This window comes from Anomaloglossus baeobatrachus, chromosome 9 (assembly GCF_048569485.1).
Source record: "Anomaloglossus baeobatrachus isolate aAnoBae1 chromosome 9, aAnoBae1.hap1, whole genome shotgun sequence".
Classification (NCBI taxonomy): domain Eukaryota; kingdom Metazoa; phylum Chordata; class Amphibia; order Anura; family Aromobatidae; genus Anomaloglossus; species Anomaloglossus baeobatrachus.
This window is the reverse complement of record NC_134361.1, coordinates 121,305,142-121,332,830: the sequence shown is the minus strand read 5'-3', so window position 1 is coordinate 121,332,830 and position 27,689 is coordinate 121,305,142. Positions and strand designations below refer to the sequence as shown.

At 49.7% G+C, this 27,689-nt stretch overlaps 1 protein-coding gene across 1 annotated transcript in view; it reads right to left on the bottom strand.

The window, feature by feature from the left end:
- Window positions 1-7,865, bottom strand: part of AR (androgen receptor) — a 1,201,765-nt gene extending 1,193,900 nt beyond the window's left edge. Inside the window, exon 1 of the mRNA XM_075323978.1 lies at window positions 6,204-7,865. Within this exon, the coding sequence (XP_075180093.1) occupies window positions 6,204-7,381 (1,178 nt within the window). The 5' untranslated portion in view covers window positions 7,382-7,865. The remainder of the gene's footprint in view (window positions 1-6,203) is intronic.
- Window positions 7,866-27,689: the final 19,824 nt, after the last annotated feature.

Sequence of the window (27,689 nt, the reverse complement as noted above, 5' to 3'; positions counted from 1 at the left end):
TGCTTAGTTACCCAATGTGTAACATGGTTAGTAGCTTACCCCGGCTCTCGGCACACGTGTGCCGGAGCCGGCGTACGCTGTTAACCAGCGTACACATCGGGTGACTATGGAAACCGCTTTGCATAGTTACCCGATGTGTACCATGGTTACTAGCTTACCCCGGCTCCCTGCCCATTCAGATCGTTGGTCTCCCACTGTTAAACACGCCGATGCATGCTGTACAGCAGGAGATCAACGAGCAAAAAAATGAACCATCATTATTCAAGACTTACTGATTATATTATTTTTCAATCTGCTAACCTACATACACATTCTAGACTACCCAATACATTAGAATCGGGCCACCTTCTAGTATACTATATTCACCCATCTTGTACAGTATGTTAGCTCACATAGACTATATTACCACCCATCTACTACAGCATGTTAGCTTACATAGACTATATTATCACCCATCTACTACAGCATGTTAGCTCACATAGACTAGATTACCACCCATCTAGTATAGTATGTTAGCTCACATAGATTACATTACACCCATCTACTACAGCATGTTAGCTTACATAGACAATATTATCACCCATATGCTACAGTATGTTAGATTACATAGACTATATTACCACCCATCTACCACAGTATGTTAGATTACATAGACTATATTACCACCCATCTACTACAGTATGTTAGATTACATAGACTATATTACCACCCATCTACTACAGTATGTTAGATCACATAGACTATATTATCCATCTACTACAGTATGTTAGCTCACATGGACTATATTAGCACCGATCTACTACAGTATGTTCACTTACAAAGACTATATTAACACCGATCTACTACAGTATGTTAGCTCACATAGACTATATTACCACCCATCATCTATGATATGTTAGCTTACATAGACAATATTACCACCCATCTACTACAGTATGTTCGCTTACATAGACTATATTATCACCCATCTACTACAGTATGTTCGCTTACATTGACTATATTATCACCCATCTGCTACAGTATGTTAGCTCATATAGACTACATTACCACCCATCTACTACAGTATGTTTGCTTATATAAACTATATTATCACCCATCTACTACAGTATGTTAGCTCACATAGACTATATTAGTACCCATCTACTACAGTATGTTAGCTCACATAGACTATATTACCACCCATTTACTACAGTACGTTAGCTCACATAGACTATATTATTACCCATCTACTACAGTATGTTAGTTTACATAGACTATATTACCACCGATCTACTACAGTATGTTGCTTACATAGACTATATTACCACTGATCTACTACAGTATGTTAGCTCACATAGACTATATTACCACCCATCTTCTACAGTATGTTCACTTAAATAGAGTATATCACCACCCATCTACTACAGTCTGTTAGCTCACATAGACTATATTATCACTCATCTACTACAGTATGTTATCTCACATAGACTATATTACCACCCATCTACTACAGTATGTTAGCTCACATAGACTATATTATCACCCATCTACTACAGTATGTTAGCTCACACAGACTATATTATCACCCATCTACTACAGTATGTTAGCTGACATAGACTATATTACTATCTATCTACTATAGTATGTTCGCTTACATAGACTATATTAGCACCATCTATTACAGTATGTTAGCTTACATAGACTATATTATCACCCATCTACTATACCATTTACTATAATAGATTATAAACACGTTCGCATACAATATTAGTACACATAGTATCTTTTCTTAGGACAATTATACAAATAAATCAGTGTGAAGCAAGATCCGAATAAAAGAATATCAACAACAATACACTTTGATTATATTTTTAGGAAATCACATCCTCTTCTGCATTTTTTGCCAATTTACAAAAAGCACTTTTCGGTAAGATTTATCATGGCTACTTGAATTGTAGTCAAAGAATCTAAATGTTAAGCCACAAGCATAAAAGCAAAAATCTGTGGTAAGTGAATCCCAAATAATAAAATGAGCAGTTATTGAAGGGACTTTTTAACTAGGATCAATTAGAATGGTGCAGATGCAGATTACACAAAAATACAGCATGGCTCCATGATTGCTATATAACATACAAAAGACAAGAGTATGCTGTCTCAATGTTAGTAAACATAAGAGATTCCAAATAATCTTCTTGACAGTTAAACATCTACAATATTTGCGACCATTAAATATAATGCCATCATTACTCTATACTGTACATTTTATGCTTACAGTGATTAATGATACAAACGCCTGTACAAAGAGAAGTAAAAAGATAAAAGTAGGAAGATCACACAACCACAAAATTGATTCAATCAAGAGAAAATAGGATTTGGTTCCCGCACATATGGATGAACCCCATAAACTAGTCATAACTAAAAAGGTGAGCGCACAAACGTGTTCTGACTTTCACAACCTGCACAACACTACACAAAGCCTCGAGTGATCTGACGTAACATCTAAAATCTGATTCGCACTTCCTCATATTACTTAATCACTTTCTGGATAAAAAAATAATAATGTTTTCTGTGACTGATGATTCTTTTATGACTGAAGTTTATTGCCTGGTTTCGAAGCTGGCGACGTGTGTGAAAAAATTCTGTGCGTAAAAGTAATATGTATTATGCGCGTCCTCAATATCAGAAAGCAAAGAAAATACAAACAACACAAGGACAAATTCCACTGGATCCACATTCACATGGCCCTCATGCTCTGCCAGTTAAAGGAGCAGATGCAGAGCAGAAATAGGAAACATTCATAGCGTCTGTGTGGGGCAGACAGTCATATTATTTCATGGCTCAACACTGTTGACGCTTGTAAAATTAATATGATTGAGCCATTAAATCCATGCCAGTGTAGTCAGCTCTGCTCAGTCACGATATAAGGGAATACAGGCCATTACTGGACTCTAAAGTTTACTTTGCTTCTTTACCGCCATAGACGTGGACCCTGCATCTAGAGAAAGGGTGTGTGCCAGGCCGTAATCATGTACGCAGCCTTTATAGCTGATGGTGTGGCCGCTGTTCATACAGAACATTTTTATCTTTTTACATTTCTTTATTGTTTCCTCAAGTACAGAAAGTATTGTACTTTACAGGTTACTGAATCAGATGAAACGTCATTCTAATTACCATTCTATTACTATTTTTTACTTCACTACAGGTTTTTATGTCTCTTAAAGGTGATATAATAATTTCTAGAAAGAAAAAAACAAATCGTCCACTCCTAGAAAGTCGTTTATGACTTCAGTTGCAAGTCACTTTATATAGAAATGGCCATCTTTACAGGGATTTAGCAGGCAATGATGCTTTTTTTGCTTGATAAATGGGTAGAATTTATAGTAATAATAAATAATATAATAATAATATAATAATAATAAGAGAAAAGGAGAAACTTTTAATACATTATGGATGGGGCTTTGTAAACCGCGCCAAAGATCACTGAAATCTTGGATTAATGTAAACTTTTTATTCTTGCACAGGTTTGACCTGTGCAAGAATAAAAAGTTTACATTAATCCAAGATTTCATCAGTGATCTTTGGCGCGGTTTACAAAGCTCCATACTACAATTTCTCTCTGTTATCAGCCACCTGGGGTACTGCTGCCTTTGATCCGGATTTATGCTGTTACAGGAGTTGTGCCTTTCACAACCATCTTTGGTGAGTAGGATCATCTCCTTTATCACCCCCTGTCTGTCAGGGTAAGACCCTATTGCACTTTTTTGTCTGCAGGTTCTTTTTATCTAAATACATTATGGATGGTACTTTCTACATCGAGCACTGATTGCTCTAGAAATGCTCCTCTGAAATCTAAATACTTAACATCCTTCATTTTGGACTGACAGCTCACATATAAATACTCTTATCAGAATATGGGCTGAAGTATGATGTTCTGACCTGACTTACCCTGATACAAGATACAATCACCTTATACCATGCTGATTATTTGTAAGAAACTGTCCATACTGTGGGCGATTAATATCTACTCACAAATTAAACACTTAGATACAGGGATAGAGCGATGTTAGATAGATAGATAGATAGATAGATAGATAGATAGATAGATAGATAAGATAGATGATCGGGTAGATAGAATAGATAGAAAAATACTAGATAGGAGGCTATTCACAGATTATGATTGATAAGAGACAAATAGATAACACAAAGACAGATAGGTATATATATATATAAATATATATATATATATATATATATTAAAAAAAGATAAATATACACAGATATGAGACAATTAATAAATGAGACAATTAGATAGATAGATAGATAAGATAGATAGATAAGATAGATAGATAGATGATCGGGTAGATAGAATAGATAGAAAGATAATAGACAGGAGGCTATTCATAGATTATGATTGATAAAAGACAAATAAATAACACAAAGACAGATAGGTATATATATATATATATATATATATATATATATATATATATTTATATATATATATTAAAAAAAGATAAATATACACAGATATGAGACAATTAATAAATGAGACAATTAGATAGATAGATAGATAGATAGATAGATAGATAGATAGATAGATGGATGGATGGATGGATAGATAGATAGATAGATAGATAGATAGATAGATAGATAGAGGGATAGATAGATAGATAGATAGATGGATAGATAGATATCTGAACTATCCGGTCTACTGCTCCTTAGTTGTAGGCGCAAACAATAAGTCGTTTTGTCCATACACGGTTACACCTCACTCTACCAGAAACAACTGGCTACAAGTAGTTTATAAATATATAATAAAATAATTTGCTGGAAGAGCAAAATAAAGAAATCTATAAGTAAACCAATCCAATTAAACAAATATTGGTGAAATATTAAGGGCCACATATAGTGGAGAATGCTGAACTCCACTGTGTGGAGCTGGCACATAATGGGACTTTTTTTAGGACTCACCTCATTTCCTTAAGAACAAAGTGAGGGTCTCTTTGTATTGCCTGTATATGTTTTCTTCCCAGATGTGATACAGTATTTTACTGCTGACTTTTTCTCTCAATGGATTTTGTGACAATCAATGTGTTAGTATGACTGCTGGAAATATGCTCACACTTCATTAAGAATTATATTAATAACAGACGGTGAGTAGTACATAAAGCCGGAGATGTGAGGGAATCATTTCTTCTTTGTAGGAATATAAAACATCTTTACTAGAAGCAAGCATCTGCTGCTAGGCAATAATGCCCTGAGGATTGGGTGCCCGCTGACTGCCTCCAGGACAACTCTGGGAATGGCAGCTTTCTGCCTTCTCACTATTCTCCACTGACCAGGACATTGTGCTGTGCTTTTCTTTATTTTATTCTTTTTATTCAACAGATAAGGGATTGTCTGACAAGGAAACACAGCAGTGACAATATGTCCATTGTATCCACTGAGATGGTAGAGCTGTGGACAGCAGATCATGAGCACTGAGATGGTGGAGCTGTGGGCAGCAGATCATAGGCACTGAGATGGTGGAGCTGTGGGCAGCAGATCATAGGCACTGAGATGGTGGAGCAGTGGTCAGCAGATCATGGGCACTGGTTCCCTCCGTCCCTGCTGAAGCAGAAGATCATTCATGCACACTGGTGCCCTCTGTCCCTGCTGGAGCAACAATAGATCATAGGCACCGGTGCCCTCTGTCCTTGCTGGAGCAGTAGTAATTCATGGGCACTGGTGCTTTCCAACCTTGCTGGAGCAGCAGTAAACTATGGGCATTGATGCCCCCCATGTCTGCTGGAGCAAAAGTAACTCATAGGCACCGGTACCCTCCTGGAGCAGCAGTCCATCATGGCACTGGTGCCCTACAACCCTGCTGGAGTAGCAGTAGATCATGGCCACAGTGCCCTCCATACCTTCTGGGGCAGCAGTAGATCATGGGCACCAGTGCCCTCTGTCCCTGCTGGGGCAGCAGTAGGTATGGGCACTGGTGCCCTCTATCCCTGCTGGAGCAGCAGTAGGTAATGGGCACTAATGCCTTCTGTCCCTGCGGGGACAGCTTTGGGAAGAGCAGCTGGAGGTGATGTCTGAGGTGGCACACAGCTGCCATCATTTACGGCTCATCATGTGGATTCTGAGGAGTTAGGGCTGAAGACAGAACAGTGGCAGTTCTAACACTACAAGTCTCAGTATGCTTTTTACCTATGTACACACAGTGGTGACATTGCACTCACCTCATCTCTCCAAATGCCCCAGAGTAACCCTCCATCCATGGGCTCATCTCAGACTTCATGGGGCTGCCATAGGGCACCCTACCCAGCATGGCGGCTGCTGGATACCAAGTGTCTGGTGGGAAGTCACTGTCCGATCCTGGTGGCACATGGCTCCTGGAGTAGCTGTACAGGCTAGCATTAGTGTAAGAACCAGGAGCCTGCCCCTCCTCGAACAGAGAGTGCCAGTTAGCCGCTGGACCACAGTGGGCATAGCCAGATATTTCACTGTACCTGCTCGGTGCCCCCCAAGCACTGCCACCAAACTCCATGGGAGTTTCTACTTTTATTCTGCCATGTGGTGTAAGTGCCATCTGGAAGCTGTAGGCTGGGTAGGCAGAGTTATCTTCCATGAATGTAGAAGGCTTGTACAAAGTAAGGCTGGGTGCCAACTCCATGCCACGGCTTCTGTAGCCCCCTGATTCAGACAGTGCCAACTCTGGGCAGGATTGTTCCTTCTCTTCTGTGCCCAGAGAACTGCCATCCTCTGGGGCTTTGCCAGCAGAGAAGTTGGTCTGGCCGCTCCTCCTGAAGGCAGTTTCTCGATATTGGGGGGATAAGTTTTCAGACTTGTCTTCCTCACCCACCTGGCACTTGTGGGGGTCCACGCTGTGAGTGGAGGGGGCAGCAAACATGCAGTCTCCTCGCTCTGCGTTCAGATGCTCCAGCGCCTCCATGCTCAGCCCCAGAGACACAGACACCGCTTTACAGATCTCCTTGGCACTCTCCGAGATGCCCTCTGGCGTCAGAGGGTACCTCTCCTTGGAAGCTTGCTCGGGGCTGCCCTCCTCGGGCTCCAGCATCCCTCCCTGCTCGCCCAGGATCTCCTTCAGCTCCGTGGAGCAGCTGCTCAGGGAAGGGAACTGGGAGCCCTCTCCGGGTGGCTCTGACTGGGCACCTTCTCTCCAGGGAGCTGCCAGGGTGCCCGGGGCTTCCGCCCAGTCTCCGGCGGGTGCAGTCCAGGCGGAGTGTGTATGACGGGCACAGGCTGGCACAGGGGGGCACGCTTCAGGTGGAGCGCCAGCCTTCCTGTCACCTTGTAGCGCCTCCCGGACACTCAGAAAGAGGTTTTCAAATGCTCCCCGTATCATCTTGGCGGGCGGCTGCTTGTACACCCCCCCGAGTCCAATGTGCACCTCCATCTCCCTTCCCAGGTCAGGGCTAGTGCCAAGGTTAGTGCCCGCCCACCCTGTCGCGCAGTGCCCGGCTCTCGTATGCACAGTGTGCGAACTTCTCCGGCTCAGCAGTGTTGGACAGAAGTTGTCCCAGCGCTGCACACACCGCCCCAGCTCCTCAGCGGCTCCTCCCCGCTGCCCTGTGCGCTGCCGGCCGCCCCCAGCACTGCGCCGCTATGGCTTCTCCTCCGCGCCGGCCGCACTGTGCAGGGAGCCGGCACACAGCGCTACGTACATTGTCCGAGCTCAGCGGCTTCTAGAGGCCCGGAACCCGGGCGGGTCCTGCTGGGGACCGTCCCCTCGTGTCCCACGACACTGGCCAAGAAACTCTACAGGGCGGGGAGGCTACACCGTGACCCTGCGTGGAGGGAACTCCGGCACCTTATCGTCAGGAGGTTCTGCAGCAGCTGCTCCCATTCCTTAGAGGTGACCAATTAGTGCCCGGAAAGAGAAGAGTGAACGCTGTCAGTGGTGCAAAGAAATGACGCCTGGCACTACATGTACCCAGTCCGTGCCACAGAGGGCCGGCCATTTCCAGCAGAAGACATCAAACACTGGCCCGGCACCACAACTCTGCCAGGCTCTAGAATCACATGTCCATGGGCCCATCTGCCAAGATTCAAAGTTATCATGTACAAATGAATATCCCTAATCAATGTCGGACTGGGGTGCCAGGGGCCTGCCAGGATAAAAGACTCGGGGCCCACACTAGGGGTGCCAGGGGCCTGCCAGGATAAAAGACTCGGGGCCCACACTAGGGGTGCCAGGGGCCTGCCTGGAGAAAAGACTCGGGGCCCACACTAGGGGTGCCAGGGGCCTGCCAGGATAAAAGACTCGGGGCCCACACTAGGGGTGCCAGGGGCCTGCCAGGATAAAAGACTCGGGGCCCACACTAGGGGTGCCAGGGGCCTGCCAGGATAAAAGACTCTAGGGGCCCACACTAGGGGTGCCAGGGGCCTGCCAGGATAAAAGACTCTAGGGGCCCACACTAGGGGTGCCAGGGGCCTGCCAGGATAAAAGACTCGGGGCCCACACTAGGGGTGCCAGGGGCCTGCCAGGATAAAAGACTCGGGGCCCACACTAGGGGTGACAGGGGCCTGCCTGGAGAAAAGACTCTAGGGGCCCACACTAGGGGTGCCAGGGGCCTGCCAGGATAAAAGACTCTAGGGGTGCCAGGGGCCTGCCAGGAGAAAAGACTCGGGGCCCACACTAGGGGTGCCAGGGGCCTGCCAGGATAAAAGACTCTAGGGGCCCACACTAGGGGTGCCAGGGGCCTGCCAGGATAAAAGACTCTAGGGGCCCACACTAGGTGTGCCAGGGGCCTGCCAGGAGAAAAGACTCTAGGGGCCCACACTAGGGGTGCCAGGGGCCTGCCAGGATAAAAGACTCTAGGGGCCCACACTAGGGGTGCAAGGGGCCTGCCAGGAGAAAAGACTCGGGGCCCACACTAGGGGTGCCAGGGGCCTGCCAGGATAAAAGACTCGGGGCCCACACTAGGGGTGCCAGGGGCCTGCCAGGATAAAAGACTCTAGGGGCCCACACTAGGGGTGCCAGGGGCCTGCCAGGATAAAAGACTCTAGGGGCCCACACTAGGGGTGCCAGGGGCCTGCCAGGATAAAAGACTCGGGGCCCACACTAGGGGTGCCAGGGGCCTGCCAGGATAAAAGACTCGGGGCCCACACTAGGGGTGACAGGGGCCTGCCTGGAGAAAAGACTCTAGGGGCCCACACTAGGGGTGCCAGGGGCCTGCCAGGATAAAAGACTCTAGGGGTGCCAGGGGCCTGCCAGGAGAAAAGACTCGGGGCCCACACTAGGGGTGCCAGGGGCCTGCCAGGATAAAAGACTCTAGGGGCCCACACTAGGGGTGCCAGGGGCCTGCCAGGATAAAAGACTCTAGGGGCCCACACTAGGTGTGCCAGGGGCCTGCCAGGAGAAAAGACTCTAGGGGCCCACACTAGGGGTGCCAGGGGCCTGCCAGGATAAAAGACTCTAGGGGCCCACACTAGGGGTGCAAGGGGCCTGCCAGGAGAAAAGACTCGGGGCCCACACTAGGGGTGCCAGGGGCCTGCCAGGATAAAAGACTCGGGGCCCACACTAGGGGTGCCAGGGGCCTGCCAGGAGAAAAGACTCTAGGGGCCCACACTAGGGGTGCAAGGGGCCTGCCTGGAGAAAAGACTCGGGGCCCACACTAGGGGTGCAAGGGGCCTGCCAGGAGAAAAGACTCGGGCCCACACTAGGGGTGCAAGGGGCCCGCCAGGAGAAAAGACTCGGGGCCCACAATAGGGGTGCCAGGGGCCTGCCAGGAGAAAAGACTCTAGGGGCCCACACTAGGGGTGCAAGGGGCCTGCCAGGAGAAAAGACTCTAGGGGCCCACACTAGGGGTGCCAGGGGCCTGCCAGGAGAAAAGACCCGGGGCCCACACTAACTACCGGAAAAGTTTTTATTACTTGATCATTTCGGCTTCTCTCAGCATAACGTGCGACTTTTAGCAAAGTATACAGGCGCAGAAGAGACCTGTATTATGCCTTGTATCAGGGGCGTACATAGAAATCATGGGGCCCCATAGCAAAAGTCTGAATGGGCCCCCCCACTGATAAAAACCCCCATTTTTTTGCCTTATAAGCTGCGGCCACCACCACCGGGCTCTTACTGTATATACAGCATTCTAACATGCTGTATATAAGAGCCCAGGCCTCTGTGAGAACATAGAAAACACTTTATAATACTTACCTAATGGTGGCGCGGTGGGCCTTAGAAGCTATAGTAAAACTCTGCAAAGTACAGGGATAATACACACACACACACAGTGATGGCACAGGGGCAACAGACACACACACACACACACACAGTGCCGTCACAGCACAGGGGCAACACATACACAGTGATGGCACAGCACAGGAGCAACACAGTGATGGTACAGCACAGGGGCAACAGACACACACACACAGTGCTGGCACAGCACAGGGGCAACACATACACAGTGATGGCACAGCACAGGATCAACACACACAGTGATGGCACAGCACAGGGGCAACACAGTGATGGCACAGCACAGGAGCAACACAGTGATGGTACAGCACAGGGGCAACAGACACACACACACAGTGCTGGCACAGCACAGGGGCAACACACACAGTGATGGCACAGCACAGGATCAACACACACAGTGATGGCACAGCACAGGGGCAACACACACAGTGATGGTACAGCACAGGGCAACGCACACACACAGTGATGGCACAGCACAGAGGCAATACACAGACACACACAGTGATGGCACAGCAGCACAGGGGCAACACACACACACAGTGATGGCACAGCACGGGGCAACACACAGTGATGGCACAGCATAAGGGCAACGCACACACAGTATTGACACAGGGGCAACACACACACACACAGATGATGGCACAGCACAGAGCAGTTTTTCTGTAGTGTTACAGGCAGACATTTGTACATTATAATACCTGCTCCTGTGCTGTGAGAGATGATGATAGTGGCTCAGGCCTCCTTGCTGCACTTCCTGTGAGTCTTCCTGGCTGCTCCTCCTGTCCTCTGCTTTTTCTTTCTATTCCTTCTGTTCTCGGCTTCTCACTGTTTTTTCTGCTCTCTGTTTGCTTTTCTCTCTTTTCTGTGGTATCTACTCCTGCTCCACTGCAGCACTGTTTTCCTTTTCATCATTTTATTCTCCCGCGGCTGTACTGAACAAGCTCCACCCCCTCTCCTGATTGGCTGTTCTCCTCCTGGCATCTCTCACTAGAAGCAGCTGCTGCCTGGCCACTCCCTCCTCTTCAGCACAGGCCGTGCGCAGTGTGTGCAGTGTGGCATGATGCATGAAAGTGAAAATACACACATCGCGAGCAGCCACCCCGGGCCCCTTCATTCAGGGCTGCTGTGTCGCCCACCTGTAGCGGTCGCCTCAGGGACGTCACTTCACCTTCTGGGACGCCACAGGGGCTGCACTTGATTATCGCTGGCAACAGGTATGTCAGGTTTATTTAAATGGGAGTCGTGACGCCACTCACGGTTTTGCGGTCAGGGTTATGGGGGACAGCCACTGCAGGATTAACAAGCGTCTGGGGCTGATGGGGTCTGCAGTCGGATGGTATGGCCTCCCGTGAGTGAGGCTGGCCCCAGGGGCTCGGGTGTGTAGAACAACAGGTCACAGAATAACTCAGTCGCAGTCCAAAGGGTCTTTCAACTTGTTTACTCACTTTTGATGTTTTGTTGTGAGGAGCCCGGGCGATGCTGAGATTAACCAGGAGGAACCAGGTATTCTTTAGGCTGGTCTAAGGGTAACCGTTAACTCGCCTTCCTAGCACTTCTTGTTTCAGATAACCCCTGACTTGAAGTACCGTGGGATTCATCCAGGGAAGTCGCTACTGCCTTTTCTCCCCTATTTGGCCCGTTTGCTGGCAGCGTGGACCAAGGAAGATGGCTTCAGGCTCGATCCTCCTTATGGGCCCCTCGTTGCTGCTGATGCTCAGACTCTAGTTAGTTGGTGTGGGACTTGTGGTCCTCCCCACCAGCAGGTTTAGTAAATGGACGTCTACTCTAGGGACCTGTTCCCCGTGCGTGCCTAGCCACCAGGAGTCTCCGTACACAACCAGCTGACTTCCTCAGCGTCTTTCTGTCCAACTTCTGGTGACCGTTCTCCCCCGCTAACGGCTACTACACGTGCAGGGTCTGACTAGCGTGTCCGCGCACCTGCTCGCTCCTTCCTTCTTGCGCTCTCCGCTTCAGACTGGCTCTACTCCTACTTTCCTGACAGCCACTGCCACCTTAGCTTCCAGCCGCTCCCCTCCACTCCTAGCTGAGATGTGGAGGCCACGCCCCCTCTTGGGTCTGCCCAAGGGTCCCCTCTAAGGTGTGGGAGACCTGGTTGCTATGTGTCTGTGCGTACACACCCTATTTCAGCCGTCAGAATTACCTGGAAGTACTGACCCGGTATGGGTGTAGTACTCAGTGGTACCTGAACAGGTCAGGGGCGCCACAGTGCCACCAGGAATATCAGGGCCCCATACTGCCAAAATTTTCGGGCCCCCTTCAAACTCCACCACAGCTCCGCCTCTACCCTTCAAACCTTCGGCAATAGACAAAAGTTGCTTCCAGCATCACGTCCAAGAAATAAGGTTAAAAAACAATTTTATTCCATAAGGTTAAAACCAACACTAGGTTGGATGAACATCCACGAAGTATAAAACAATGGCTTACGCGTTTCAAACCTAAAAGAGGTTCTTAGTCTTAGACATATCCTGCTAGATCTGCACAAGTAAGTTATGGAATAAAATTGTTTTTTAACCTTACTTCTTGGACGTGATGCTGGAAACAACTTTTTCTATTGCCGGACTTTGCCTCTTTGAACACGGATCATTTACCGGGTGAGCTGAGATCCTCCTCTGCATACTTACCTCAAACCTTCCACAGTCCCACCATCACTCTGGAAAATCTCCAATTCTGGAAGCAGTCCTCACCAATCAAACATTAACCGCTAGTCATCATTTTGACAGCCCAAAAAAAGCTGGATGCAGCGTTTTTTGGGACATTAAAATGACGAGCCCCAAACAGAATTGTCACCCATATGCATATATCTAATATATAAAGCTGTGTATGTGTATGTGTATGTATATATATATATATATATAATTGCCTTATTCTGTCTGTCTGTCTGTCTTGCTCCAAAATTGTGTCCCGGGACATGTCCTTACGGTGAAAAACAGCGGATTGGCTGCTGGCCTCGCCATGGCCCCGCCCCCCTGCACGGATTGGCCGCTCGCCTCGCCTCGGCTCCTCCCCCCGCACGGATTGGCCGCTCGCCTCGCCTCGGGTCCGCCCCCCCTCGCACGGATTGGCCATGTCCTTACGGTGACAAACAGCGGATTGGCCGCTGGGCTCGCCATGGCCCCGCCTCCCCGCACGGATTGGTCGCTCGGCTTCACGGATTCGCCATGGCGCCGCCCCCCCCGCACGGATTGGCCGCTTGGCTTCACGGATTCGCCATGGCCCCGCCCCCCCGCACGGATTGACTGCTCGCCTCGGCTCCTCCCCCCCCGCACGGATTGGCCGCTCTCCTCGCCCAGGCTCCGCCCCCCCGCACGGATTGGCCAATCGCCCAGCCTCCGCCCCCCACACGAGGTGAGCGCATCAAGGTCCTCCAGGGGCGGAGCACGCACACACACACACACACACACACACGATCGCATCCACATACTCACAACATCCCGTGATATCGCTTGCTTCTCGGCGGCGATACTGTGCAGTGATCTTCCAGGACCTGCCGGAGGATCACATGGCCGGAAGCATGTTGTATCTCCGGATGTTGTGATTGTGTCAGCGCGTGTATGCGATCGGATGTGTGTGAGTATATGCGATCGGATCTGTGTGTGTGTGAGTGTATGCGATCGGATGTGTGTGTGTGAGTGTATGCGATCAGATGTGTGTGTGTGAGTGTATGCGATCGGGTGTGTGTGTGAGTGTGTGAGTGTATGCGATCGGATCTGTGAGTGTCGGCAGAGGAGCACGGCGTGCAGCACAGCTGCTGGGACCGCCCACCGGTGGGCACAGGGAGAAGTGGGGTGTGTGTGAGTGTATGCGATCAGATGTGTGCGTGTTTAATGTCTGATGTGTGACTGTGGAGCACGATGCACGATGGGGAGTGCGCAGCATGGGGGATGGAGCACGATGGGGAGTGCGCAGCATGGGGGATGGAGCACGTTTGGGAGTGCGCAGCATGGGGGATGGAGCACGATGGGGGGTGCGCAGCATGGGGGATGGAGCACGATGGGGGGTGCGCAGCATGGGGGATGGAGCACGATGGGGGGTGCACAGCATGGGGGATGGAGCACGATGGGGGGTGCGCAGCATGGGGGATGGAGCACGTTTGGGAGTGCGCAGCATGGGAGATGGAGCACGTTTGGGAGTGCGCAGCATAGGGGATGGAGCACGATGGGGAGTGCGCAGCATGGGGGATGGAGCACGATGGGGGGTGCGCAGCATGGGGGATGGAGCACGATGGGGAGTGCGCAGCATGGGAGATGGAGCACGTTTGGGAGTGCGCACCATAGGGGATGGAGCACGATGGGGAGTGCGCAGCATGGGGGATGGAGCACGATGGGGAGTGCGCAGCATAGGGGATGGAGCACGATGGGGAGTGCGCAGCATGGGGGGTGGAGCACGATGGGGGGTGCGCAGCATGGGGGATGGAGCTTGATGGGGAGTGCGCAGCATGGGGGATGGAGCACGATGGGGAGTGCGCAGCATGGGGGATGGAGCACGATGGGGAGTGCGCAGCATGGGGATGGAGCACGATGGGGAGTGCGCAGTATGGGGGATGGAGCACGATGGGGGGTGCGCAGCATGGGGGATGGAGCACGATGGGGAGTGCGCAGCATGGGGATGGAGCACGATGGGGAATGCGCAGCATGGGGGATGGAGCACGATGGGGGGTGAGCAGCATGGGGGATGGAGCACGATGGGGAGTGCGCAGCATGGGGATGGAGCACGATGGGGAGTGCGCAGCATGGGGGATAGAGCACGATGGGGGTGCGCAGCATGGGGGATGGAGCACGATGGGGAATGCGCAGCATGGGGGATGGAGCACGATGGGGAATGCACAGCATGGGGGATGGAGCACGATGGGGAATGCGCAGCATGTGGGATGGAGCACAATGGGGAGTGGGGATGGAGCACGATGGGGGGTGCGCAGCATGGGGGATGGAGCACGATGGGGGGTGCGCAGCATGGGGGATGGAGCACGATGGGGGGTGCGCAGCATGGGGGATGGAGCACGATGGGGGGTGCGCAGCATGGGGGATGGAGCACGTTTGGGAGTGCGCAGCATGGGAGATGGAGCACGTTTGGGAGTGCGCAGCATAGGGGATGGAGCACAATGGGGAGTGCGCAGCATGGGGGATGGAGCACGATGGGGGGTGCGCAGCATGGGGGATGGAGCACGATGGGGAGTGCGCAGCATGGGAGATGGAGCACGTTTGGGAGTGCGCACCATAGGGGATGGAGCACGATGGGGGGTGAGCAGCATGGGGGATGGAGCACGATGGGGAGTGCGCAGCATGGGGGGTGGAGCACGATGGGGGGTGCGCAGCATGGGGGATGGAGCTTGATGGGGAGTGCGCAGCATGGGGGATGGAGCACGATGGGGAGTGCGCAGCATGGGGGATGGAGCACGATGGGGAGTGCGCAGCATGGGGATGGAGCACGATGGGGAGTGCGCAGCATGGGGGATGGAGCACGATGGGGGGTGCGCAGCATGGGGGATGGAGCACGATGGGGAGTGCGCAGCATGGGGATGGAGCACGATGGTTAATGCGCAGCATGGGGGATGGAGCACGATGGGGGGTGAGCAGCATGGGGGATGGAGCACGATGGGGAGTGCGCAGCATGGGGATGGAGCACGATGGGGAGTGCGCAGCATGGGGGATAGAGCACGATGGGGGTGCGCAGCATGGGGGATGGAGCACGATGGTTAATGCGCAGCATGGGGGATGGAGCACGATGGGGGGTGAGCAGCATGGGGGATGGAGCACGATGGGGAGTGCGCAGCATGGGGATGGAGCACGATGGGGAGTGCGCAGCATGGGGGATAGAGCACGATGGGGGTGCGCAGCATGGGGGATGGAGCACGATGGGGAATGCGCAGCATGGGGGATGGAGCACGATGGGGAATGCGCAGCATGGGGGATGGAGCACGATGGGGAATGCGCAGCATGGGGGATAGAGCACAATGGGGAGTGGGGATGGAGCACGATGGGGGGTGCGCAGCATGGGGGATGGAGCATGATGGGGGTGCGCAGCATGGGGGATGGAGCACGATGGGGGGTGCACATCTCCCCCCAAAACACACACACACTGCCACACACGCACTGCACAACACACCACACACACACTGGGAACCACAAACACTGCCCTACACAGACACCCACACACACAACGCCGCACACACACAACACCCAACACACACACCGCGGCACACACAAATATACGCACATGCCGCACAACACACACATTGCACAAAACATACCTCCCCCCAAAACACACACCCCACACCCACACAAACCGCACAACACACATACACAATGATACAGACACACAGCGCTCTACAAACAACGCAACACACAAACAACACCGCTCTCACCCCCCGCCACACCCAGACAACACACAGAACATGTACAGCCCCTACACAAACACTTGCTAACTACAGACAACAACATCTATATATATATATATATAACAAAAATCATACATTAACTACACAATACGTAAATTCTAGAATACCCGATGCGTAGAATCGGGCCACCTTCTAGTATATATATATATATACTAGAAGGTGGCCCGATTCTACGCATCGGGTATTCTAGAATTTACGTATTGTATAGTTCATGTATGATTTTTGTTATATATATATATATATATATATATATATATAGATGTTGTTGTGTGTACTTACCAAGTGTTTGTGTAGGGCGCTGTACATGTTCTGGGTGTTGTCTGGGTGTGGCGGGGGGTGAGAGCGGTGTATGTGTGTTGCGTTGTTTGTGGAGCGCTGTGTGTCTGTAGCGTTGTGTGTGTGTGTTGCGCGGTTTGTGTGTGTGTGGTGTGTTTTGGGGTGAGGTATGTTTTGTGCAATGTGTGTGTTGTGCGGTATGTGCGTATATTTATGTATGCCGCGGTGTTTGTGTGTTGGGTGTTGTGTGTGTGCAGCGTTGTCTGTGTGTGGGTGTCTGTGTAGGGCGGTGTTTGTGGTTCCCAGTGTGTGTGTGTGTTGTGCAGTGCGCGTGTGTGTGTGTGTGTGTTGGGGGGAGGTGTGCACCTCCCATCGTGCTCCATCCCCCATGCTGCGCACCCCCCATCGTGCTCCATCCCCCATGCTGCGCACTCCCCATCGTGCTCCATCCGCCATGCTGCGCACTCCCAAACGTGCTCCATCCGCCATGCTGCACACTCCCAAACGTGGTCCATCCGCCATGCTGCGCACTCCCAAACGTGCTCCATCCGCCATACTGTGCACTCCCCATCGTGCTGCATCCCCCATGCTGTGTACTCCCAAACGTGCTCCATCCGCCATGCTGCGCACTCCCAAACGTGCTCCATCCGCCATGCTGTGCACTCCCCATCATGCTCCATCCGCCATGCTGCGCACTCCCAAACGTGCTCCATCCGCCATGCTGCGCACTCCCAAACGTGCTCCATCCGCCATGCTGCGCACCCCCCATCATGCTCCAGCCGCCATGCTGCGCACTCCCAAACGTGCTCCATCCGCCATGCTGCGCACTCCCAAACGTGCTCCATCCGCCATGCTGTGAACTCCCAAACGTGCTCCATCCCCCATGCTGCGCACTCCCCATCGTGCTCCATCCGCCATGCTGCGCACTCCCAAACGTGCTCCATCCGCCATGCTGCACACTCCCAAACGTGGTCCATCCGCCATGCTGCACACTCCCAAACGTGCTCCATCCGCCATGCTGCACACTCCCAAACGTGCTCCATCCGCCATGCTGCGCACTCCCAAACGTGCTCCATCCGCCATACTGTGCACTCCCAAACGTGCTCCATCCGCCATGCTGCGTACTCCCCATCGTGCACCATCCCCCATGCTGCGCACTCCCAAACGTGCTCCATCCGCCATGCTGCGCACTCCCAAACGTGCTCCATCCGCCATGCTGCGCACTCCCAAACGTGCTCCATCCGCCATGCTGCGCACTCCCAAACGTGCTCCATCCGCCATGCTGCGCACTCCCAAACGTGCTCCATCCTCCATGCTGCGCACTCCCAAACGTGCTCCATCCGCCATGCTGCGCACTCCCAAACGTGGTCCATCCGCCATGCTGCGCACTCCCAAACGTGCTCCATCCGCCATGCTGCGCACTCCCGAACGTGCTCCATCCGCCATGCTGCGCACTCCCAAACGTGCTCCATCCGCCATGCTGCGCACTCCCAAACGTGCTCCATCCGCCATGCTGCGCACTCCCAAACGTGGTCCATCCGCCATGCTGCGCACTCCCAAATGTGCTCCATCCCCCATGCTGCGCACTCCCAAACGTGGTCCATCCGCCATGCTGCGCACTCCCAAACGTGCTCCATCCCCCATGCTGCGCACTCCCCATCGTGCTCCATCCCCCATGCTGCACCAGCATCAGCCTCTCTGCCCGCAGCATCAGCCTCTCTGCCCGCAGCATCAGCCTCTCTGCCCGCAGCATCAGCCTCTCTGCCCGCAGCATCAGCCTCTCTCCTCCCAGCATCAGCCTCTCTCCTCCCAGCATCAGCCTGTCTGCCCCCAGCATCAGCCTCTTTCCTCCCAGCATCAGCCTCTCTCCTCCCAGCGTCAGCCTCTCTCCTCCCAGCATCAACCTTTTCTGTCCCCAGCATCAGCCTCTTTCCTCCCAGCATCAGCCTCTCTCCTCCCAGCGTCAGCCTCTCTCCTCCCAGCATCAACCTTTTCTGTCCCTAGCATCAGCCTCTCTCCTCCCAGCCTACCCCAGCCTCAGCCTCCCCCAGCATCAGCCTCTCTTCTCTCAGCCTCCCCCTCCCAGCCTTCCCCAGGATCAGCCTCTCTCCTCCCAGCCTCCTTCAGCACGCCGTGCTCCTCTGCCGACACAGATCCGATCGCATACACACACACCCAATCGCATACACACACCCGATCGCATACACTCACACACACCCGATCGCATACACTCACACACACCCGATCGCATACACTCACGCGCACACACATTGACGATATTGCACATACGCGCTCACACTCACAACATCTGGAGATACCACATGCTTCTGGCCATGTGATCCTCCGGCAGGTCCTGGAAGTTCACTGCACAGTATCGCCGCCAAGAAGCAAGCGATATCCCAGGATGTTGTGAGTGTGTGGATGCGATGTGATGTGTGTGTGAGGTGTGTGTGAGAGTGATTGTGATCTGATGTGTGTGTGTGTGCGTGCATGTGTGTATGTTCCGCCGCTGCAGGACCTTGATGCGCTGGTAACTATGCTACCATGGTTACCAGCGTATCCCATCCCCCGCTCGCACGGGAGCCCACACCAGCATACGGCGGCAACCCCAGCAATGCGAGGGTATGTGTCGGCTGGGTTGGCGGCGTACGCTGATGTGGGCTCCCGGGGGTACAGTACTCACCTGGGAGTCGTGGCTCCGTGTCGGTCGGTACGGGGAATGCGTGCGGGGGGGCGGGGCCAGAGCGAGCGGGCATTGCGTGAGGGGGCGGGGCGTGGGCGAGTTGCCTGGGCGAGCGGCCAATCCGTGCGGGGGGGCGGGGCCATGGCGAGCCCAGCGGCCAATCAGCTTTGTGTCACCGTAAGGACACAATTTTGGAGCAAGACAGACAGACAGACAGACAGAATAAGGCAATTATATATATAGATATACAGTCATATGAAAAAGTTTGGGCACCCCTATTAATGTTAACCTTTTTTCTTTTTAACAATTTGGGTTTTTGCAACAGCTATTTCAGTTTCATATATCTAATAACTGATGGACTCAGTAATATTTCTAGATTGAAATGAGGTTTATTGTACTAACAGAAAATGTGCAATCCGCATTTAAACAAAATTTGACCAGTGCAAAAGTATGGGAACCCTTATCAATTTCTTGATTTGAACACTCCTAACTACTTTTTACTGACTTACTAAAGCACTAAATTGGTTTTGTAACCTCATTGAGCTTTGAACTTCATAGGCAGGTGTATCCAATCATGAGAAAAGGTATTTAAGGTGGCCACTTGCAAGTAGTTCTCCTATTTGAATCTCCTATGAAGAGTGGCATCATGGGCTCCTCAAAACAACTCTCAAATGATCTGAAAACAAAGATTATTCAACATAGTTGTTCAGGGGAAGGATACAAAAAGTTGTCTCAGAGATTTAAACTGTCAGTTTCCACTGTGAGGAACATAGTAAGGAAATGGAAGAACACAGGTACAGTTCATGTTAAGCCCAGAAGTGGCAGGCCAAGAAAAATATCGGAAAGGCAGAGAAGAAGAATGGTGAGAACAGTCAAGTACAATCCACAGACCACCTCCAAAGACCTGCAGCATCATCTTGCTGCAGATGGTGTCAATGTGCATCGGTCAACAATACAGCGCACTTTGCACAAGGAGAAGCTGTATGGGAGAGTGATGCGCAAGAAGCCGTTTCTGCAAGCACACCTCAAACAGAGTCGCCTGAGGTATGCAAAAGCACATTTGGACAAGCCAGTTACATTTTGGAAGAAGGTCCTGTGGACTGATGAAACAAAGATTGAGTTGTTTGGTCATACAAAAAGGCGTTATGCATGGAGGCAAAAAAAACACAGCATTCCAAGAAAAGCACTTGCTACCCACCGTAAAATTTGGTGGAGGTTCCATCATGCTTTGGGGCTGTGTGGCCAATGCCGGCACCGAGAATCTTGTTAAAGTTGAGGGTCGCATGGATTCAACTTAGTATCAGCAGATTCTTGACAATAATGTGCAAGAATCAGTGATGAAGTTGAAGTTACGCAGGGGATGGATATTTCAGCAAGACAATGATCCAAAACACCGCTCCAAATCTACTCAGGCATTCATGCAGAGGAACAATTACAATGTTCTGAAATGGCCATCCCAGTCCCCAGACCTTAATATCATTGAAAATCTGTGGGATAATTTGAAGCGTGCTGTCCATGCTCGGCGACCATCAAACTTAACTGAACTGGAATTGTTTTGTAAACAGGAATGGTCAAATATACCTTCATCCAGGATCCAGGAACTCATTAAAAGCTACAGGAAGCGACTAGAGGCTTTTATTTTTGCAAAAGGAGATCTACAAAATATTAATGTTACTTTTATGTTGAGGTGCCCATACTTTTGCACTGGTCAAATTTTGTTTAAATGCGGATTGTACATTTTCTGTTAGTACAATAAACCACATCTCAATCCAGAAATATTACTGAGTTCATCAGTTATTAGATGAAACTGAAATAGCTGTTGCAAAACCCCAAATTGTTATAAAGAAAAAAAGTTAACATTAATATTAATAGGGGTACCCAAACTTTTTCATATGACTGTGTGTGTGTATATATATATATATATATATATATATATATATGTACTGTATGTGTGTCCGCTATAGGAATCCACACTGTCTCATTTACAATCTCGATATTTTGCACAGACACCTCATGTGACTCAGGGAACGTCATAGACTATTTTTTTAAGGGGAAAATTTAACCCCGCGCTTTATAGTTATTCACCAAAAAAAATCCTTACATTACAGTCAATGGAGCTGGGAGGTGAGGTCACTAATAGGAGCTGTGATTGGTTATTATAGGCAACAAAAGACATTCTTAGTGTAAGAAGCTTATGTGTGAGGTAATATGATATCGGTGGAGAGACTGATAGAGACAGACAGACGTAATGAGAGAGACAGGGAAAGAGACAGGCAGACAAGGAAAGAGAGAGAGAAACAGACAGACAATGAAAGAGAGAAAGACAGACGGGGAAAGAGACAGACTGACAGAGAAAGAAAGACTGACAGAGAAAGAGAGACTGACAGGGAAAGAGAGACTGGCAGGGAAAGAGACAGACTGAAAGGGAAAGAAAGACTGGCAGAAAAAGAGAGACTGGCAGGGAAAGAGACAGACAGACAAGGAATGAGAGAGACGGAAAGAGACAGACAGGGAATGAGAGGGACAGATAGGGAATGAGAGAGAGTCAGGAAAAGAGACAGACTGGCAGGGAAAGAGACAGACTGGCAGGGAAAGAGACATTCTGGCAGGAAAAGAGACAGACTGGCAGGGAAAGAGACAGACAGAGACATCCAGACAGGCAGACTACATGCACAGTTATACACACACAGCCCTACAACAAGGCACATTTACTTAAACACACTATACATTACCCCATCTTGCAGTTCCTGATCGGTGCAGAGCAGGAGAGAAACCACGGGGACCTGTAGGGAGGCTGCAGCAGCTGAACAACATGACCTGCATGTTCACTGGTCATGTGATCAGGAACATGATAAGTTAGATGACCTGACAGGTCCTTCACCGCAGCCTTCATAGTACATTTCCTGTCCTGCACCGATCACATAAATCAGTGTAGAGTAAGACAGAGGGCAGCTCTCTATGAGCGACTCGGGCCCCCTAATTGCCCTGATGGCGGCCCGCCCCCTGGGCCCGGTGAGCTGAGGGATGAAAGGGGAGGGGCCATGGCTGTCAGCGGCCAGGCCCCTCCCTCCTGCCTCCAGCTCACGGGCCCCATAGTAGTGGCGTGGTCTGTCTCTATTGACGGTACGCCACTGTCCTGTATATATCACAGGATTTGTTGTAGCATCTAATTTATTGTAGTTAATAATGGAATCTGTGATTTACAGTCAGTCACAGTTTTTCTTACACACGGACATTCCTTGTCCTCAGTAACTCACCGAGTCTATGAGCCAAACAATATTCAAAGTGAATAAAAATGTTATCCAGCATCTTCACATGGAAAAGATTACTAAAATTAATCCACCTCTGTCGCCATCTATCTGGGAAATCCCCTATTATGCCGCGGATTTTGCTGTAGAAAAGCTGCAGAATTTGTTCATAACCTTCCTGCAGTCCTTCTCCAGCAAAATCTATGAGAAAATCAAAATGCTGTGCTCACAGTGCGTTTTTTTCTCTCTAAGTTTTGCTGCAGAATTTCTGCAGCAAAAAGAAGTAGCATGTCACTTAAAGGGAAGGTGTCGTGCCCAAAAAAAAATTTCAATAACTGAAAAAATGTAAAGTATTAATGTTTTAATGTTTTGTTTAAATATTATTATTTGTTTTTAATTGAGCAAATTATAAAAAAAAAATTAAAAAGTTTTATATTTTCCACTCTTAAACACTAGGGGAAGCAGCTGCTGAAATCCTACAGAAATCCCACTGTAGAATTAGCTCACATTACAGGTGCAGTAAAGTGGGCGGAGTCTGCTCTCCTGTGTGTGATGTCACAGCTCCCCCCTCCTAATCTGAGTGTTTACTAGAGATGAGCGAAGTTCGAGTCGAACGGTTCGCCAATTTCATGATTTCATGTTCGAATGATTTTGGGGGGTGTTCGAGTTGTTTGACGAACTCGAACGATTTGCTAAAAGTTCGTCAGTTCAAGTTACGTTCGAAAACGGTTCGATCACCAAAAAGCGTAGCTAGTTGCTAGCTGGCTTTTCACTGTAATACTGTCAGTCACTGTGAATCATGATATTACCAAAATTCAGCGTATAGTGTGCGGGGGGGACGGGGTTTAGATCAGTGCTGCTGAGTGCTGAAAACATGGCGATCGCCATTTTTTTTTTTCTTAACCGCGCGTACAGTGGGGCGGGCCAGGTTGTCAGCAAATCACAGAGACAAACACACACACAGCAAAGTGGATTTTTGCCAGACAAGCAAGGGCATGTGTCATAGGCTGTGCATGTCACATGTCCTTGCCTTGTAAGACACGGCCATTTTCCCCATCGCCGCCATTATCTGTCTGCTGCAAGTGGGTGACTGTCACTGCTCCCGCTGCTGCTGCTGTGTGCCCTATAGACATACAGTGCAATGTACATAGCACTTTAGGGATTAGGAATTACTTGTAATTTCTGCATTACAGCCGTTCATAGCCATAGTTGCTAGACAGGTCTGTGCCAGCGCTGTGCAAGGGATTATATCACAGCGTCTGGCTACATCAGCTCAGGCAATTCCTTGGGGCATTGTTTCATTGGCAGGGATAGAAAGTGAGGCTTCCTTTGCTGTCCAGCTAGCTACAGCACCTGTGCATTCTACACACCTGCCCATTTTTGCTACGCAATTTTAATTGCAAACAGTGCTGACACTTTTAGTGGCATACTAAAATTGTCTGGAATACTAACTTAGTGTTCCTTTGCTGTCCAGCCAGCTACAGCACCTCTGCATTCTACACACCTGCCCATTTTTGCTACGCAATTTTAATTTCCAAAATTGCTGACACTTTTAGTGGCATACTAAAATTGTTTGGGATACTAACTTAGGGTTCCTCTCCTGTCAAGCAAGGTACACCACATGTGCATTCTACACTCCTCTCCATTTCTGCTATGCAATTTTAATTTCCAAAAGTGCTGACACTTTTAGGGGCATAGTGAAATTGTCTGGGATACTACCTTAGGGTTCCTCTCCTGTCAAGCAAGGTACACCACATGTGCATTCTACACTCCTCTCCATTTCTGCTACGCAATTTTTTACTGCAGGTAGTCTAGGCAATCTGTGACGAAGGTGCAGGCGTAGATATAATTTTGCCTTCATCCAAAGGTGGTTCTCTCAATGTCTGAGAGAGCTCAACACCATCAGCTGTTTCCACTTCAAAAACAACTGACGACCTGCCAATCACACTGCCTGTTGCGGGTAAAGGGGTGGAAGGTCAGCGTCAAAAAGCATCTGTGACTGGTGTCCCCACCGTCACAGAGGATGAAGAGCACACAGATGCCATTGATGGGGCAGACGGTGCTTGCAGAGCCCCGCTACGCCTCATTGTAGAACAGTGAACTTCCCATTGCGACTTATGCTTCATTTAAAGTTGTGTACAGGGTGGGTTCCCCAGTATACAGCAAAACCACACACTAGGAAAAGGACTCTAGGTTGTTGGGTTGATAAATGATTGTTTAACTTTCCAAAAACATAAGAACCATGCATAAAACTGAAGGAATAGAACAATCTATTCACAATTCCAAAAGCCTACACCCCTATGCTGCGACACTCGTAATGGCGATTTATACCCCCTGCTCACCAACATTTCCCTAACCAATGGACTGTCTAAACAGTTGCCTACTACCTGGTAATTCCTCTGCGTGGCAGGAGTCATTGTGTGTGTGTGTTTGTGCGTACACGACTTACCAGTGTCGCATCACAAGAGCTTACAACTTATCTACCTAAACATAGACAAAACCCATTACCCCCCATGAATACCCTTGTTAGCTGAAGCCTCACAGATAAGGCAGATGATAACAGTGTGAACGCAAACCACACAGCTCAGCAACACAGTCCTGGAAATTTTGTAAAGCAACAGTCTATGCAAACATGTGTCGCTGTCCCTCTATGATTTTAAATGTAACTGACAAATTGACAGAGCAGAGGCATCAAGTCTTATTGTCTATATAGTCGGCCTAAGCAGAACAGATATGTGTTTTGCTAAGAAAACAAATTGTTGCGTGCACGCATTACTGTCTGGTCCCAGCATACCGTACCAGGGTACTGTGGTGTCCAGTTGCCATCAATACAGAGTTTACAATCCTCTCCCGGTAAACAGTATAGACAGCAACGGAAGAATGTCGGTCTCCGGCGCAGGATGCTGCTCACAGGCGTTACGGTCCTCACCAAACTCCAACACGAGTCGCCTCACAATTCACCAAACTGTTTCCGCGGTGGCTCCTTGAGGTAACGCAAACCTTTATCTTTTCCTTCCTTTACTTCACAGACAGCACCTCCTCCACTTTCCAAGTCCACAGCAGAAGACCGTTTTGCTATTGCTATAGTGACCAAACAGTCAAAGGCAGATGCAAAAAAACAGCAGCCCCTTGTGGGTAGTCTGCAACAATGCATACAATGAATGGCAAATAAGCATGTTGCATTCACAGTGGATAAAGCTCATCAATACACCCTCACACTATCACTTCATATCCATGTGACAGTTCATGGATGAAGTACTCAAAGTAGTCAGTTTTTGGCTTCCTTAGAGATTGGTGACAAATCTTACAGATGACATGGCTTGGGTGATCTTTTGTAATGTAAAAAAAACCAGGCTAGGCAGAGCTTACAGCCCGTGCAACCTGCAGAGCCATAACGACTTCTGCTCAGAGGCAGAGTTGTGGCTGAGGATTCAGTTGTTGACGTGCTTCCAGTACTTTGTCTCTGTCCAGGAAGACGCAACATAACCTCATCGTCATTAGCATCCTCCTCCACCTTCTCTGCTCACCTCATCGACTGGGAGACTTTGGTTTGACAGTAAGTGGGGTCTCCAACCTCATCATTACCCTGTGTGTTTTCACTCCTCTTGTCCTGACTCCTCCGAGCCAACCTCTTCCTGCTCTGACCGAATAGTAAAGTTGTCATTCCAATCAGGTATCTGAGTCTTATCAGCATGTTCCCTATTGTCTCCACAAGGAGGATTTACAGAATGGGAATGAGGGTGTACATTATCAGCACCTTCTTAATCGGGGCCTGGATCCGACTCACAAAGCTTCTGGGCATCAGTGCACATCATTTCCGTGTCTGGACTCACTGCAGGTTTGGAGCAGACCTCTGATTCCCAGGCTATAGTGTGACTGAACAGCTCTGCAGACTCAACCATCTCTGTTACCCCATACTCAGCAGGGCTGGTGGAAACTTGAGAGCTGTTAGGAAGCAAGTGCAATTGGGTTGACACTGCAGAGGAATGGAGTATTTGGGATATTGAAGTTGAGGTGGAGGAGAGGCCACTTGATGGAGCACTTGAGATCCGTTGAAGCACCTGCTCTTTTGGTGCCTCATTTACATTTGGTAGTGATGGTCGTGTCCCTGAAAAAAGGGATCATATCAGATTATCCACGGGAAGAAGTAGACATCTTATTTTGTCTGGTAGTTGGTGTTACAAATTGGTGCCACTGTAGACGCAAGCAGCCTGCTGCGGTTCCAGTTGCGCCCAGGCGTCAGCTGCCATTTTTGGCCGTGCCTCGTGTCGTCCAGCTGGCTGCTTCCTCATCCACATCTAAGTGTGGAGAGTAGAGTTGAGCGATGTTCGAGGTTCGCCAATTTCATGTTCGAGTGATTTTGGGGGGTGCTCGAGATCGAACGCAAGCTTTTTGCTAAAAGCTTGATACCTCAAATTACGTTCAATAACGGTTCGATCAGCAAAAAGCCTAGCTAGTTACTATCTGGCTTTTCACTGTAATAGTGTGAGTCACTGTGATTCACGCTATTATAAAATTTCAGCGTATAGTGTGCGGGGGAAACGCATTTTGTTTTTGTTTTTTTTCCTAAGCGCGTGTGCAGTGGGGCGGGCCAGGATGTCAGCCAATCACAGACACAAATACAGCTAAGTGGATTTTTGCCAGACAAGCAAGGGCAAGTGTCATAGGCTGTGAATGTCACATGTCCTTGCCTTATAAAATATGGCCATTTTCCCTGTCACCGCCATTATCTGCCTTCTGCGTGTGGGTGACAGTCACCGCTCATGCTGCTGCCGCCGATCCTGCTGTTTGCACTATAAACATAGTGCAAGCTACACAGCACTGTAGGGATTAGGAACTGCTAGTTATTTCAGGCCTTTTCAGGGCTGATTTCCAGGCGTTCAT